This window comes from Papilio machaon, chromosome 2, assembly GCF_912999745.1.
Source record: "Papilio machaon chromosome 2, ilPapMach1.1, whole genome shotgun sequence".
Taxonomy (NCBI): Eukaryota; Metazoa; Arthropoda; class Insecta; order Lepidoptera; family Papilionidae; genus Papilio; species Papilio machaon.
The window spans coordinates 7,422,647-7,438,985 of NC_059987.1; the positions used below are offsets into that span (position 1 = coordinate 7,422,647).

General features: G+C 35.2%; 1 protein-coding gene across 1 annotated transcript in view; it reads right to left on the bottom strand.

The window, feature by feature from the left end:
- Positions 1 to 980: 980 nt before the first annotated feature.
- Positions 981 to 16,339, bottom strand: part of LOC106714446 — a 71,499-nt gene continuing 56,140 nt past the window's right edge. Inside the window, exons 3-6 of the mRNA XM_014507499.2 lie at positions 7,815 to 8,003; positions 6,895 to 7,124; positions 1,915 to 2,733; positions 981 to 1,695 (exon numbers count right to left, since the gene is read on the bottom strand). Of these exons, the coding sequence (XP_014362985.2) occupies positions 1,036 to 1,695; positions 1,915 to 2,733; positions 6,895 to 7,124; positions 7,815 to 8,003 (1,898 nt within the window). The 3' untranslated portion in view covers positions 981 to 1,035. The remainder of the gene's footprint in view (positions 1,696 to 1,914; positions 2,734 to 6,894; positions 7,125 to 7,814; positions 8,004 to 16,339) is intronic.

Genomic DNA, 16,339 nt, shown 5'->3' on the forward strand with positions numbered 1-16,339 from the left:
CTATTAACATCAAAGTTTTTCAAGCTTAAGAATTTTTACTAGATGTAGTTCAATTAATTTTAATCTACATTATTTAATGCTTCTACTTTATGTGCAATACAATTTAACATACATATATCTATGATAAATGACTCATTACATAGTATAACATTTAATACCGTTCTAATAGTTAACTCTACATATTTACGGCTTCTAAGTTACTCTAAAAATAATCGATATGGAACGTTTTGGTGAGAGAATCCATTCATACGAGTATTAGCTAACAATTTTATAACTAATGTAATGCACAATAACAGCACTAATGTAATATTTAATAAATAAATCTAATACTAAATTATTTATATACAAAGCGAATGTACTTATCAGTACAGTTGAGATTCATTCATAGAATACGACTGATCGCTCTACAAAAGTTCAAATAAGCAGCGATTTTACGGCCGACTAAATAACATGAAACTTCTTTCCAATTAATTATGTACATCGATTAACTTTCAAGTAATTGATAATCTATTATGAAATTATTATGGTCTATATAGAATTTAAAAATACAATCTGTACATTGGAACTGATTCATATTAATATTAACATGGCACTACACACCATAAACGATTCGAATTCAGTCTTTCGTAATACACGCTGAAATTAGAAACGAAATCATGTGATTCTAATCACAAGCGTTAATACAACTCCAAGATCACTCATTATGTAATTTACTTGTAAACGTTTTGTGCCATTAACATGTATTGTTAAAGTATTAGTTAAACTATAGAATGTCGCGAGTTAAAAACTTACTAAAGATCCTAAAACGAAGGGCTGTAATATTATAAGCGGTCGCGTTATATTTGATCTAAACGGTGACTATAATTACTATGAAATTTAAAAAGAGATAGAAGTGAAATACAATTAATGACCTCCATTGAAATGTAAGGTTATTCTGAAAGATGTTGAGTCGCTATACGCTTTAAAATTCCATAGTTGATATATTTTGTCTCACGACTCAAATAGCTCTAGTCACAGTTTTTATTTACTTATAGTTCACACCAACTTTCGCTCAGCAATAGCGTGATGGCCGGGATGCGAGTAGTGGCTGGGTGACGACGGTTCATATAGCGACATCTTCAGCCTCTTACATTTGGCGCGTCGATTCTTGAACCAGAACTGCACATTCTTTGATTCCAGTCGAGGAAACTTTTGCCTGTACGGCATCCTATTCAGCTCTTCTGTGTACTTCAGTATGAGATTATGTGAAGGATGGGTGTTCATTGAAAACCATTGTTCGAGAACCGGGACTTCGGAGACCGGATCTATAAAAGTGCGGTTACGTTTGCGTCTTTCGTCAGAAGCACCGGCGAGAGCGAGGTTTAAGCCGCTTGCGCCTTCACCGGGTACTGGACCGACGCCAGGGAATCCAGTCATGTACTGGCTCATATACATGATGCCGTGACCGAACATCGGATGATTCGGTACCATAGGAAACGGTAAGCGATCAAGGTGCGGCGTTGATGGACGATAGTGTCGCTCTTGAACGACTTCATCATCGGAAACCACGTCTTGGTCGTCTGTTATTCCGTTTTCTTCTTTTACATTATTATTGTTATTGTGAGAACTGTCACTGTTTTTGTCAGGAGATCTTTGAGGTGAATTAGTTTGATCAGATCTGGCCAAGTCACGAAGCTCCTGCTTGATATCATGTACCTGAAAAATAATACTGATTAGATTTCGATTTTTTTACTTCCTAGTTATGTAGGAGAATACAGAAATTCTCATTTTACAAAGGAATTATTTATTTTGTACAGGATTTATTTAACTCGCTAACTCATTACTGAGACAATATTGTAACATAATCAATTACCTTATTAAATTATTATTATTTACTACATAGGCAAGTTGTACCATGGGAGGAGATTTAATTACCTTTATTATATCGGGAGGCTTCGGGGATTGTTTGGACATTTCTTCTTCATTATTATTCTTCTTTGTGGTTATAAGAGAAAGGGGTGCATCAGGACTTTCAGGCCTATCATCTGGATTTAAATCCCCTCCGTCGTCTTCTAAATCGGATCCCGCATTCGACAAATTGTCTTCGGACATTATTGACATCGGGTATCTGCCAGGGCTGCCTGACATTTGCATAGGACTCTTCATTGAATTGCGATCTTGCATCGCGTAATTGTCGTTACTCGCCATCAAAGATCCATTGGATGGACTATGACTCCTACTATTAAAACCATTTACACCAAGGTGACAACCAATACCTCCAATGTTGCGTAGCTCGGCACGTTTTTGTGCAGCTCTTGCATTTTTAAACCAATATACGACATTGTTCACGTCTAAGGGTTTACGACCTCGTCTTGATTCTAAGTTGTTCAATTCCCTTACATATTGTTGTATCTGTTGTCGACTTGGGTGTTGATTTTCGGAAAACCAACGTTGCAACTTAGGCAGTTCAAGTTCAGGATCAAAGCTTGTTCTCATTCTAGTTTTCTGCGTTGGATATTGGTTTTGGACCGTCTGTAATGCCGGGTGCAAATGGTCTGGTATAGCGTTCAGAGTAGGCGACCGATTTTTGGGTACAGGTGACGAATAATGACGTGGACTAAAAGGTGGCGGCCGCGGCGAAACTTGGGCGCTCCACCAAGATTCGAACTTTCTGCGCATGTCCTCAGATGGCTCGTGGAAATTGTGAGGCCCCGGCGTTCGATCTTGCCCTCTACAAATCTGAGCTAATGTGACCTGCAACAGAAAACAACATTTCAAACCTTCGACCGCTATTAGATTGAACAGTAAATATAAACAAAAGGTAGCCGCAAACATTTTTAGACAGTTTTAAGGAGGCCAGTCTAACCAGCAAAAGATACAAAGGTAATTGTTTGAATACACAACAAGCATTGTTTCACAGAACATCGCCATTAGATTATGAAAATATTGGGCCGGCTGTTAATGTATGTGTCATGCCGAGCGATCGCGGTACTGACGCCTCGGCCTGTTTACTTGGTGGTTAGTGCACATCACTCCTGCCCCGCGCCGCCGAAACTTCAATCATAGCCTGCTCTAAAACAATGAGCGGGAAGGGCGTCTTAACAATTAGCACCCTCCCATTGCATCTTCGACAAAGTACCGGCAGCGGCCGCGACCTAAGTAGTTCAACTAAAAGGTATCGCATTGGTAACTCGTTTGGAAAACATCCTCGGCATCGTCACGCTCCTGATATATGTACGTTTATTGAGAGACGACTCTGTTGTGATAGCTATGAATTTCACAATTATTTAATCATAATTAAGTGACAAGGTGCTTGTTTGATGTGATATTAATCAGTGAGTAGTCAATCATAAAATAAGTTGTCAGATTACGCGCCAGCGGGCGGCGTCGGGTTTGTTTAGCTCGGCGGCTATGCAAGTGAGATTTGTTCGTATCGCTAGATTACACACTACAATGGCAGCGATTACGTCGTCAAACGAGATGTCACTCCCTTCAGTTTACGTTGCGCGTTGCCAAATCAAACTAAAGTAAATAATTGTGCGCATAACAAATCTAGATTGTGCCTATAAATCGTGTCAAGCGCGCGGTGTTAGCGCCCAGTCGGAGTGATGCGTTAATCCGTTCTTTGTTTTATGTTTTTAAATAGTGCGGTCATATTTGTTCTGAGATATTGTCTCTCCTTCAGCCGCGAGCAAGATTTACAAGAGCTGGCGCCTCTGCCTGATAACTTTGTCACGTGTAATCCGCCTAAGTACGTAATTCGGTGTGTGATTGAAATCATTCTCGACACTGGAAAGGACGACTTTGAATACAATAGGCTTACCGTTATCAGATATTGTTCTCGTCGTGTGTACATACGCTACTTTACGCTCGCTCGATGGAATTACTGTTTAATAAATTGTAATAATTCTTATAAGATTTTAGTGGAATATTTTTCTTTGATATTTATAAGTTTAATGGAACATTTCAAAAGCTCAAATTGGCATAATAAATTACCATAACGCCATCATCTTTCATCTGACGTTTAGCTGAAAACTTTTGAGTCGGAAGTGTTTGATTATCTGCTCCGGTCTGGAGTTCGTTCGGTTCATTTGCTACAAACTTCTCTTGACTTTTACCTTTGTTAATAAATAACTTAACCCTTTGTATATTATATTCTTCAGTAACCGCGAATAATGTTACAAAATTTGAACTAATATATCGATAACTGCGATCATACATATGATTGGAAGGTTGGTTAAAAAAATATGGCAATGAGGACCGTGCACTTTATGATATTGCTGTGAGTTTAAAAGCCACGAATGGTTCCCAGTATAATCTCTCATTTTTTATGACATTCAAATAAATATAAGATGATTTAATATCATTGAATTTGTTCAATCCACGAAATCTATAGTAAACCTATAAAATATTGATTAAAAGTTAAAGCCTCATTTACATGTGTTTCAGATATTTGACAAAACACAAAATAGATCCGGGCGTCTACGTTGTGGCGCTAAAGCCACGGGAGGGCGCAACGAACGCTAACCTCGCCTTTAATAAGATTATAAAGCATTATTTTATGGTATTAATAAGATCAAAAGCGTTGGTACATCTAAAACTCCTTTTAACCCTCTTTCAGTCTCGTAGTCGGCAAGACGAGGGCCCTTCGCTTTAACCCGTTCGCTACAAGGTGTATATTTACGAAATTATAACAAGGCGCGGGGCGCGGATGAGTCTGAGATTCAATTAAATTTATTATGTATGAAGATCTCTCGTATGAGGCAGGTGTTCATCGCCTCACCGAATTTGTGCCTGTCTGTCGAAGGTATTTGAATTCCACAACTTAGAACAAAAAGCTGTGTACTTCACGGATAGAGAACCTTCAGAATACATAGATATTAAATACTTAAAAACATTCTTGACAAGATTGCCTACAACTACATAGTTTTACACCCCGATATTTCGTAACTCAAACTATGTGTACAAGCAAGATATATCGATGTATATATTAATTTCTTATACTAACCTAAAAGATAAAAACCTAATACTAAAGAACAAATCTGTGTATCAACGTGCCGAAGAGTGACAGCGCGAACATGCCCAAATGCCTCTTCTAATTCTTCCCTAACTGATGATCCTTATTAGTAGGGACTTAAGCGTAACCTCGCAAATTATAACGACCTACGAAATACACGAGCACAGCTACTTAAGTGAGAGTTTGATAATCTGTCTCCATCGCGAGTTCTTCAAATCCGACCTTGTTGTGAGATGTTCTCATTAATTTGACGTTTCACAGAACGCTTCAAAGATAAATTTATTCAAAAGATTCATTGTTAATGGGAGTTAATGGAATTAATGGGTTCGTTTATTTGTTAATTATTATGTTTAAATTATATTTTAACATTTTACTACAAATACAACATTTTAAATTTATTATTTTAGTTTTAATTAAAACACGGCATGAAAACAGACTGAGAAAACAAGAAACAAGTTTTGAAATTGCTATTCTATATCTTACTAATATTGCTCGTATAAATGCAAATGTTTGGATGGATGATTGTAAGGTATCTCCAGAAAGGCTGCATTGATCTCGCTGAAATTTGGATAGATGTAGAATATAGTATGGAAGAACATATAGGCTACAAAATTAAGTTTTTCTCTATTCCGCGCGGACGCAGTTGCGGGCGATAGCTTGTGTATTTATAAACTTTAAAATCATACACGATTATTCACAAACATTCTATAAAATTTGCATTCAAAATTAAATATAGTTTAAAATACTTAAATAGAATCTAAAATAACGTACCTAATTGCTATACAAAATTTCAATAGCTCTCAACACTTAAAAAAAATTATGAGCGTTCTGTTTCAATGAGCTGCGAGCTTATGGGAAACAATAAGTTTGACGATAATAAGGTGGAGGGTTTGGGTTTAGTCTACGAGGGGAGCGCCCGGGGTTACAACAATCAAGCTTTAAAGAACATTACATCGTCGTGGGTACATTGTGAATGGCGGTTTAGCTCAGTGTAGCGAACGCCTGTCGCCCAACATCAAATTGTACGGTTTTAATACACGAACTCTCTTGACGTATACTGAAATGACAGGTATTTAGAAAATTGTCTAGTTTTAATTATTAGAAATCCTAAATTTGTTATTTCATATAAAAACGAAATTGTAATTCTAAAGGAATTGACAAAAAAGAACACTTACAAGGAAATTTTACTTTTACTAATACTTTTTATATCTTGCTTACTTCACTTCTCACCAATAGTAACATTATCAATGTGAAAAACATCAAATTTTTAAATAAATTACATCTAATATTCTTGAAAAATCCCTTAAGTTTTCATTTCACCTAATTAATAGATTAAAGTATTTACACGCAAACTGTACTTCATATTGACTTCTGTGGCTTCATATTAAGTATTTAGCTGCACATATTATAATTTTAAGCTTCTTGAGCTGCCATATTTATAGCTGATCAACTCCCACGTTCAAAATGAACCAATTAGATTTAATCTAATTTCTTTAATATCTAACCTAACATGATGTTTTACTTATTGTACATAAACAAAATAATTACATCTTTAACGGAATGGAATAAGTAACTAATAAGTAATAAATAACTATAACTATAACGGAATAAGTAACTATAACTATCATTATTCTACATACTATAACTACTTATTTCAGTAACTATAATGATAGTTAGTGAAATAAATAATTAAAAAAGGACGTCAGTAACGATCATAAGGCACTGTAATTTGGTAGACTAACCTAATTTATAATTAATATTTGACTAAGATATGGGACAGACAATCCTTTCGATCGTAGTAGATACTACTAAGTTCTCATAAAGTTTACATATAACCTAATGTACATACGAAATGCCTTTTAAAAATGACAATAATTAAAGAAAAAAAATCAAAGTACCTCATCTAAAGGGCATCCAGTGGAAATCAACAAAGGTCTGCTCTGCACCAGCAGTAGCCTAAGGAGTTTGTCCTTAATGTCCTGGAGCGGCGTGAGCCTCGGCCTTAGCAGTTGGATACGCAGCGTGGCGACGGTCGTCAGCTCACCCAGCACCTCGCCCACAGTCACCAGCGGACCATCAGAGATCTTCTCAAAGGACAGTGGCTTCCAGTTGTTTATCACCACTGAACCTAGAACAATAAAAGAGTCATGTAATTGTGTGTGTAATGTTGTACTCGTAACAGGTAATGAATTTAAAAGTCTAATAAGCCTTTTTGACACTGCTACTGCACCCTTATGACACTCAAAAATACAAATATGACACCTGATCGTTCTTAATCGCTCAAGATGTTTTGTCTACAAGATGTCACTAATCACAATAGAACGGACGTAATGGTCTGGTAAAAATAATGCAATGAAATAAAGTACATATTATTTCTGGAACGTTCTATTTAAACATCGATAGATTTAAGATACAAATTACCTTATATGAAGTGGGTAAGAAATACTAAAATATTATAATTTTGTTAGGTTCGGCACAACTTGGAACAAAGTTATATGTGCCAAACATTTGCATTCTCCTTAATCACGCACGTTTAATTTTTTTTTTTGATAACAACGCACTTGATATAATCGTATCGTACCAAAGGTTATGTATAATATGATAAAACTTATCTTAATACGAATTCTCGGCAGTTCTTTAGTTATTTACTGTGGATAATATTATCCACTTCTAATTTTTGCCTGGAGCATGAATTGGCGAGCCTAGTTATATTATTAGTTACATTACATTACATTATTACAACGTCATTTGAGGCAGACAACATACTAGTAGATTTATTTGTATTGTTACAGATTTGCTAGTGGAATGCTTATTTTACCTTTAGCGGAGGCGGCGAGTTCATGCGGATATCCGAGCCTCATCATGGCAGCGGGGACAAGCTCATGGAAGGCGGTTCCGGCGGGGATGATGACGTAGCTATCTGTCTCCACCACGGCACGGCGACGCCACGTGCCCTCCTCCAGAGACGATACCGCTTCCACCACGCAGTGCACCGGTAGTGTTTTACCTAAATAAATAAAGTGAATGTTATGTCTATGGTTGATTCAAGCTTCTTACAATAATGATAATCAAATTTTCTGAGATATTTTTTTGCATGAGAATACTTTCTAGAAGCATCCATAAAATGGACCGGGAAGAACGTAAAGACCATTATGAAAAACTTCTTGTCCGCTTTTAAAATAAAAGTGCTACTTAACGTAGAACGTCGAATCGCTGTCGTTAAGAAAGCTTCTTAATTATTTAGCAACTTTTCAAGCGAGAAAGCAATGCTTTTGACTTGCTCGCGGACGCGGCAAAAAACCGAGTGAAATGTTTAAAATAATAATTAATCCTTGTTCCATGTCTGGCGGCCAGAGCCCGCTTTGTACCGGTCCATGCTTTTACCGACCTCTTTGTAGGCGCTTCTTTAGGCCGATATTAAATAGTTCACGCCATTTTCCTATATTTTTTATTTTGATGAGCACAACGATGCTTAAATTTCATAGTCCTTACTTAATTATAATACCTATTTTGAAAGCAGCCACTCTTATTTAAAGTTTTTCTTTTCGTCTCAGTGTTCTTTCAAAGTACGAAAAGTTGTAGTTTTTTTATTATTCTCTGGATGCCTAAGTAAGCATTAGAAGTCAATTGCATATATGTATTTTAACAAATTAGAGCGGACCTACTTTGTTAATATGACGAATTTTCTTTTCAATATATTCAATATATTTCCTTTATAACTATTAAAGAAGTAAAAGGTTAGCGTGGTATGGGCATGTTATAAGGAGTAAGGAATCGCATGTGACAAGGAGAAAATAGGCCTAAGAAGAAGACACGATCAAGAAGGGAGTGACGAGTGACGATGACGGAAGATACATTGATGATATGGAGGACAAAAACATGGTGCGCCGACCATACATGAGTGGGATAAGATCAGAGGGATGGTGATGAGATATGATAATAACAATTCTATCTTAATATTGTAATATACTGATATTATTGTTATAAGCTATCAATTGAAAACAATACAAAGCTTTCGGTTCCACTCGCTGTTATTGAATTTACATAATACCATCCGGGTAGCGGGTTCAACAGAATACCGGCTCACCGTATTCAAAATTATAAATTTTGCGGCACAATAATCGTTTAATAATACTGGCACGCTACTCGAAGCGGCCCTACTCCTGGCTTAACGTACAAAATAACCGGAATTTTCGAACGAGTATAATCGTTTAAAGTAAGTTTGGATAGTTTTCTTCGTTGAGCGTTTTCGAGGGTGGTTCGGGTAGTTTCAGGGTTAACACCTATAGTCTGTAGTTAAGCATGGATTAGACGAGATTTGGCGGTGTGCGCTCGCCCGCCAGTCCGGTCAATTAAATCCTGCTGCCATAAAGGCGGACTTTATTAATTTCTTGTATTAATACTGTAAAATATTACGTCTCTAAATTCCAGTAGACATTTAAGTGTACAGGATAAAATTGTCTTTTGTTTATTTTTAAATCAGAGCTTAACTTTTAGCCAAAAAGTCTTTATTGGGAACAAAAATACACAAACATATTTTTTCTTCATTAACACAACTTCTTGTGTGAGGTGCTACACCATTAAAAGTGTCTGTTTTCTAAGCGCAGCTTGCTCAAGTCTTGTGCGAGGTTAAACGCAACGTTCATTATTGTAACATAAAATATCAATTAGGATCTTAAGCAAGAGCGGGGGCGGTAGCGGGCGAGGGCGCGGGCGCAGCGCGAAGCTTACACAGCGCAGCCGGGGCTTAGCCGACCTAAGCGTACTTGAAAAGAGTTCAGTCCTTAACAAAGGATTTCACGTCGATGTCAAGGAGCTCGCAACCTATAAGTAGTGCGAATTAAAACTTTAGACTAACAAGAATTAAATGAGCGAAGGAGGCGCCCCCTAGTAACGCGATCAACTTGCGCCCCGGACTGACGTTTAAAGAAGAGGACTGACGTTTAAGTTAATACGCAAGAATCTTGTGTTAAAATTCTCGACAAACATCAAGAATATTTAATTTCATATCTATTTCTATATTTATTTTTATTTTGTAGTATTTTTAGATAATTTAGAATATTAATTAGGTAAGGAAAAGGGCAGAGATGGAAATTAAGAATGTATAAAAAACTAAATTGAAAACAGCGTTTGTGTTCTCTTGGAATTACTTAATGGAATTTTCCTAAATCTATAACGGATGAGAGATAATACGTGAATATTTCTTTAAAAATATTTATATAAAACTACAGATTAGCTCGCGTGTCGATCGTGTTTTTCTGCACTCTGACCTTTCATTGAATCAACATTACGTAACAAATATATACTTATAATGTTTTTATTTGCGCAAAAACTATTACCTAAAATGTTCACATTTTTCCGAAAGTAATCAGATGTTAAGAACCCGTGTGTGTTATAAAAATGTGTTGGATTAGTAGCAATTTTGGTGTTTATTATGTTTTTGCTTTACATAAATCTTTACTTTGACTGTGTAAGTTTTATGGCATACAAATTCTACATGTTATAATATTCTGATGTAAATTAATAAAGAAAGTTCTAAGTACACTACAATATTGAAATATGTTTTTTTTTTTTTATAAGAGAAGGGGGCAAACGAGCAGCGAGAACACCAAGGTGTTCATCGACGCCCATGGACATCTGCAATACCAGAGGAATCGCAGATGCGTTGCCGGCCTTTGAGAAGGTGATACGCTCGCTTCTTGAAGGACCCTAAGTCGTAGCGGTTTGGAAATATCGTCGAGGACAGACCATTCCACAACGCGGCGGTACGCGGTAGAAAGCTACGCGAAAACCGCACGGTTGTGGATTGCCAGCCATCGAGGTGGTGTGGATGGAACTTGGCGGTCTGTCGGGTCGTCCGATGACGGAACTCGGCGGCAGGAATTGTTCCAAACAACTCTTCTGAGCACTCCCCGTGGTAAATACGGTAGAAAATGCAGAGGGAACTAACGTCCCTCCGCAACGCCAGAGTGTCGAGCCGAGCAGTAAGAACTCGGTCGTTGACGATTCGAACCGCTCTCCGTTGTATGCGGTCAAATGGAAGAAGCTGGTACTGGGGTGCTCCCGCCCAGAGATGCGAGCAGTATTCCATGTGGGGCCGAACTTGCGCCTTATACAGCTGAAGGCGATGGCCCGGTTGGAAATACTGCTTCGCTCTGCCGAGCACACCCAGTTTTTTGGAGGCCAGCTTGGCCTTGTCTTCCAAATGACCGCGAAACTGAACGTCGTTCGATATGTCAACGCCGAGAATACTGATACTGGCTGAGGCAACCAGGGGAGTGCCCTCGAAACGAAGATCCACGACAAAGGGTTGTTTTTTAGCGGTAATGGCGCATACTTGTGTCTTTTTTGGATTGAAATCAACGAGATTTCGTCGACCCCAATCCGAAACTTCACCCAGTAGGGTCTCCAGTTCAGACACAAGTTTGGTCCGGTTCTCATCGGCAGTAGCCCGAGAAACGTTAGCGCGGGCCGTGTACAATGCATCACCCGTGCTATCGTCCATTCCATTATAAAATATTTTTGTGTTGAATCTCCACCCAGCGTGTATTTACAATTATCTAACTCTATCGATTGGAGAACGAGCACGAGTTAGTTACAAGATCCTCAAATATAAGAGAAACTGCTCACTTATTCACCTTCTTCTAAAAAACTATTTTCTTAAGTTTTAAAGTTGAACTCGTTCTTGTTTATTTATTATAAATTTCATTTCTCATGTCCACTGTACGTGTTTTCTACATACGCACTAAAAACATTACCCTCTTTGTCAGTCGAGTAAAAAACGTACTTATGCTGCTAAAACGGCCTTTGAATTTGCGTGTTGGTGCAAGGCTTTCGTGAGACGTGATCTATTTAGATCGGATAAGTCGGTCTATCGTGACGGATGCTGAAACCTCGCAAATACCGTGTCGTGCCGTGTTGTACTAATCGCTTAAATCCTGCACTCGTGTATGTTCGTGTAAAAATGCTCGTTAAGTTAGCCCTAAGCAAGTATTATACGTCCGATTCTTTCAGATTTAAAAGACAAACTATTACATTAAAAGTTTAGTTACTATTCTTGTTAAAATATAAATTTCCTTTCAAAACTTTTGTGTTTTACTAGTTGAAAGTTTTGAAAAATCGTATATAAATTAATAGAGGTTAAAATAAAGTACGTAATTAGTGTTTATAATACAAATATTATTTAAGTTTTGAGTAAAAAATTACTATTATAGTGACTAAGAATAACAACAAAACAGGAATCCTGTACGTACCTCTATAAATAGATAATGAAAAACTCGCATAAGAAATGTAGTTTTTGTGGTAAATGTTACTTGCTGATTATCACGTTATCACTTTTTAAGACAAACGTTTTAAATTTTGGCAAATTAATGAAATAATTATTCTAATAGCTAATGTTAATGTCAAAAAAAATTGATTATATCAGCCCGACAAGATAAAAATAACATGGAACGAAATGTGAAATATAAAGAAATTTACAATTTTTAAATGTAACTGAGTCAAAAAAATATGTAAATCTCATCAATACATTGAAATATAAATTAAATAAAAACAGTTCAGTGACATAGATGAATTGTCTTATACAAGTTTGATGTTTAGTTAATCGGAAAACGATTTTCGAAATGTCATTAGTGTGCGTGACGCAAAAATATTTACCAGCAAAATAAAAATAAAATCCCAAATTCGGGAAATTGTATTAAAATGTAAAATGTAAAATATTTTTTTTTAAACATTAATTATTGTTATTTTATTACAAACATAATAATTGTGTTTTATTGTTGTTATAAAATGCTTAATTAGTGTTTTAAAAATGACCCGACTTGATCGATATTACATTACTAAATCAAGAAGAACTAATGAATAAAAGGAGGCTCTCTATTAATAACTTGCGATTGAGAAAGAGATTGCTATTTTTTATCTAGCATCTTGAAACATTTGAACATCTCATAATATTTAAAATACAGCATAGCAGTGCTTTAATTTTTATATACGTACCATAGATGTATTAAAATTATGGAAACTACTTTTTCAATTACATATTTCGACCATCAATTCAATAGGACCATCGAACATTGTAACAGTGCTGCGTCAGTGAACCCTTTTTCTTTTTATACTAAGGTGTCCAAAAAAATCAAACGAAAAATCCATTGAATTCAATTTACATATGTTTGAAATTTGTATCTTTGATTTTATACAGATTTTAGTGAGGTTACTATGAAACAAATGTGATCAATTAAATTGGCCATGCTGTACATTTTTCAACTACCACCAACACAGCTGTCACATAAAACGTTAGCCAAATAAATTGTGTTAAACTTAATATCCGGTATTATAGTTACCAGTTAAGGTTATAAATTAGCCAGAATAAATCAATAGTTACTCTTTAGAAATAAATTAAGTGCGAAAATAATTTGAGGAGGCGATTCGAAAAACTTATCTTCTGCCTTTCTTAAAGTTTTGCCTAAAATTTACATTATTACAGTTAAATATTGCTTTTATTATAAATAAATTAGATTTCAGAGAGATTAGCACGACGGATTTTAAAATAATATTCTTGTATATATTTGAATATATTTTATATGAATGATATTATAATTTCTATATTCAGTATTGACATTCTTTTTTGACAGTAATAGAAACACAGAGTGATAATTTTTATTTCTTTGATCTTACATTTCATAATACAATTTCTAATGGGTCATTAATATTGATATAGTTGATACACTTTATTGCAGATTTAAAATGCATAAAAGTTCAAGGATAATATTCATCGATTAAAATCATAAACTGTAAAATAAATCACAACGAAATTTATTCATATATCCTGAGAAGATTGTTTTGTAACGTTGATTTATTTTATAATTACGGTCACATTGTATAGGAGTTCTATCTAGAATTGTATTGGCAATTAAAAACATTTTTTTTATTTTCTTTAAGTCACCATTTTCAAATGAGATCAACCTGCTGTGAATATAACAGGCACACTAGTGTAGACTTAATAGAGTTATTTGATGCTAACTGTTGCCTACAATTTCTTCAGCGAGAAATTAAAAAAAAAGAATCCGTTCCTCTCGCACATATAAGCTAATTCCTATTAATGTCCTGTCAGAATCCAGCCCAGAACAAAATGTTCTAGACGTAACACACATCATGTGCATAAAAACGGATCAATTTTAATATTAAATAGATAGTACATAGTAAAATTGGGAATGTAGAGACTACAATATATCTAAGGTAGCGGTGACGAAACGTATGGAGACGAAGCTAAAGCATAAGCCCAATAGTAATCCCCTTACAGCACACCCCCAAACTTTCACCTGACCATCGGCCAGACAGACTAATACTCTTCTAAACAATACACATATTTATAGTTAAGTACACACAAAACTGCTACATTTAGATTAATATAACATTTATTAATTAATGTCGAGTTTCTGTGAAATTGAAAGTCTGTAATAAAAAGTGTCGAGAAGCTTTTCCCAAGGCCCGGAGTCAAAGTTAGTCAAGTTATCACTAGCTGAACCCGGTATGCGATGCAATAGCACAGTCAAAACAATGTCACAAATCTATGTGTGCAAGCATTTTGTTTTATTACAATAATCTATGACATCTTTAAAACGTCCTACCAACGTTATATCAAAATTCTTGTAGTGGTTTAGAAATGTATGTTGTCTCCACACAATTGTTTAAATTTATTTGAATTAAACTGAATTAAATATTATCTATACTGTATCAAATTTCAATTAGCTTAGGTAATTATCTTATTTTCTATATTATCTTGATAAAATCAGTTTCTAAAATAATTAAGCTACAAAATATTCAGAAATAATGTATTAGATATTTTAATGAATAAAACAAACAGTCCTAATAACATCCGTCAGATTTTGATGGAATATTTTCAGCATCCTGTATCATAGAATGTCTATTTTCTATGATTGTTATGTTAAAATCGTAAAACAATTGTCATCTATGCCTTATTCGATCTATTTTCGATTTAAAATTTAAACCATTTTTTAAATTATTGGCCAGTGCAACAATATTTGTTTGTTTCAAATACATTTTAGCTCAAACATGCGTCAACCCTTTTATACCGTGATTCCAGCGCCCGGTGCGGATTTTTGACAAATCATGGTTATTGAAACTTTATTATACGTAGACTTGCGAAATGTGATCTTTACCAATAAATAATGAAGTACTTATACCCAAAGAATTGTGGTGATACATGTTTATGGTAAAACGGACAGACGGACTAAAAACACGTGTTTAGTTAAACAGTGTTTAACAGAATTTTCTGTAGTAATACAGCTAAAGATTAAATTTAATTTAGTGCAACATAATTAAAAAAGTCGCTTGATCACGAAAATATTGCCATGTCTAAAATTTATTTACGATTACAATAATCGGCGCGCACGACCTTGACATTCATAATTTATTGTATATTAAGAGATAATATTAAGCGAGATAAGTGATTCAAATCTGTAGTTAATTAGCCAGAACTTGTTTATTTTGTGTAACTTTTTAAAATTTCATCATTTAATATATATTTTTTTCTTTTTTATTAAATAATATTTTTAGTTTAGCAGACTGATGTTACAAACCAACGCAACAAAGTATCAATAACAGTGATTGTCCAGTGCGGAATACCCTTACAAAAACATATGGTATTCCCTTACATTTTAATTACAGTGAAAATAAATAAAAATATGACTTCATAAAATTGTTTAGGAAGTGGAGACCAACACTAAGAATTGCTTTAATCTATAAAGACATCCAAGAACATATCGTGTTGTTATAACAATATGTTGCACTGACTTTCGTCCATCAACTTCAAAGTTAATCTACTATTTTAGATAATTATTGAACAACGTGATTGTTGTGTAATAAACAATAAATGTTTTAATCCACATAGATCTGTGCAAGTATAGCGACTGACCACGGAGCGTCTAGGAAAGTAACCCGACACTGGGTCTTTGCAGCGGCGAGGCTTACCCGCCTTAAACCCCTGCGCGTTTATACCTCGCCTTAAGTCCCAGATTTAACTTTACAATAAGGCTGTGTTCCTAGCCACCTCTACAATTTAAACATTAACTTTGTTATTTTACGAATAATTTAATGAATCACCTTCATATGAAAGTTAAGTAGAAAGCTTTGCATCTAATACTAAAAATCTTCCACGTCTAAAGTTATTGAATGAATAAGCCATCTCTGACTCTGAGTTTGTCAATCACCGTTAACAAAGATGTCATTCATTCCAATATCACACATACTTTATGAGGTTAATCATGAGCTATAAACAAATATATTATGTTTTTTTTAGTATTAAAATATCTTAGGGGTGATGGA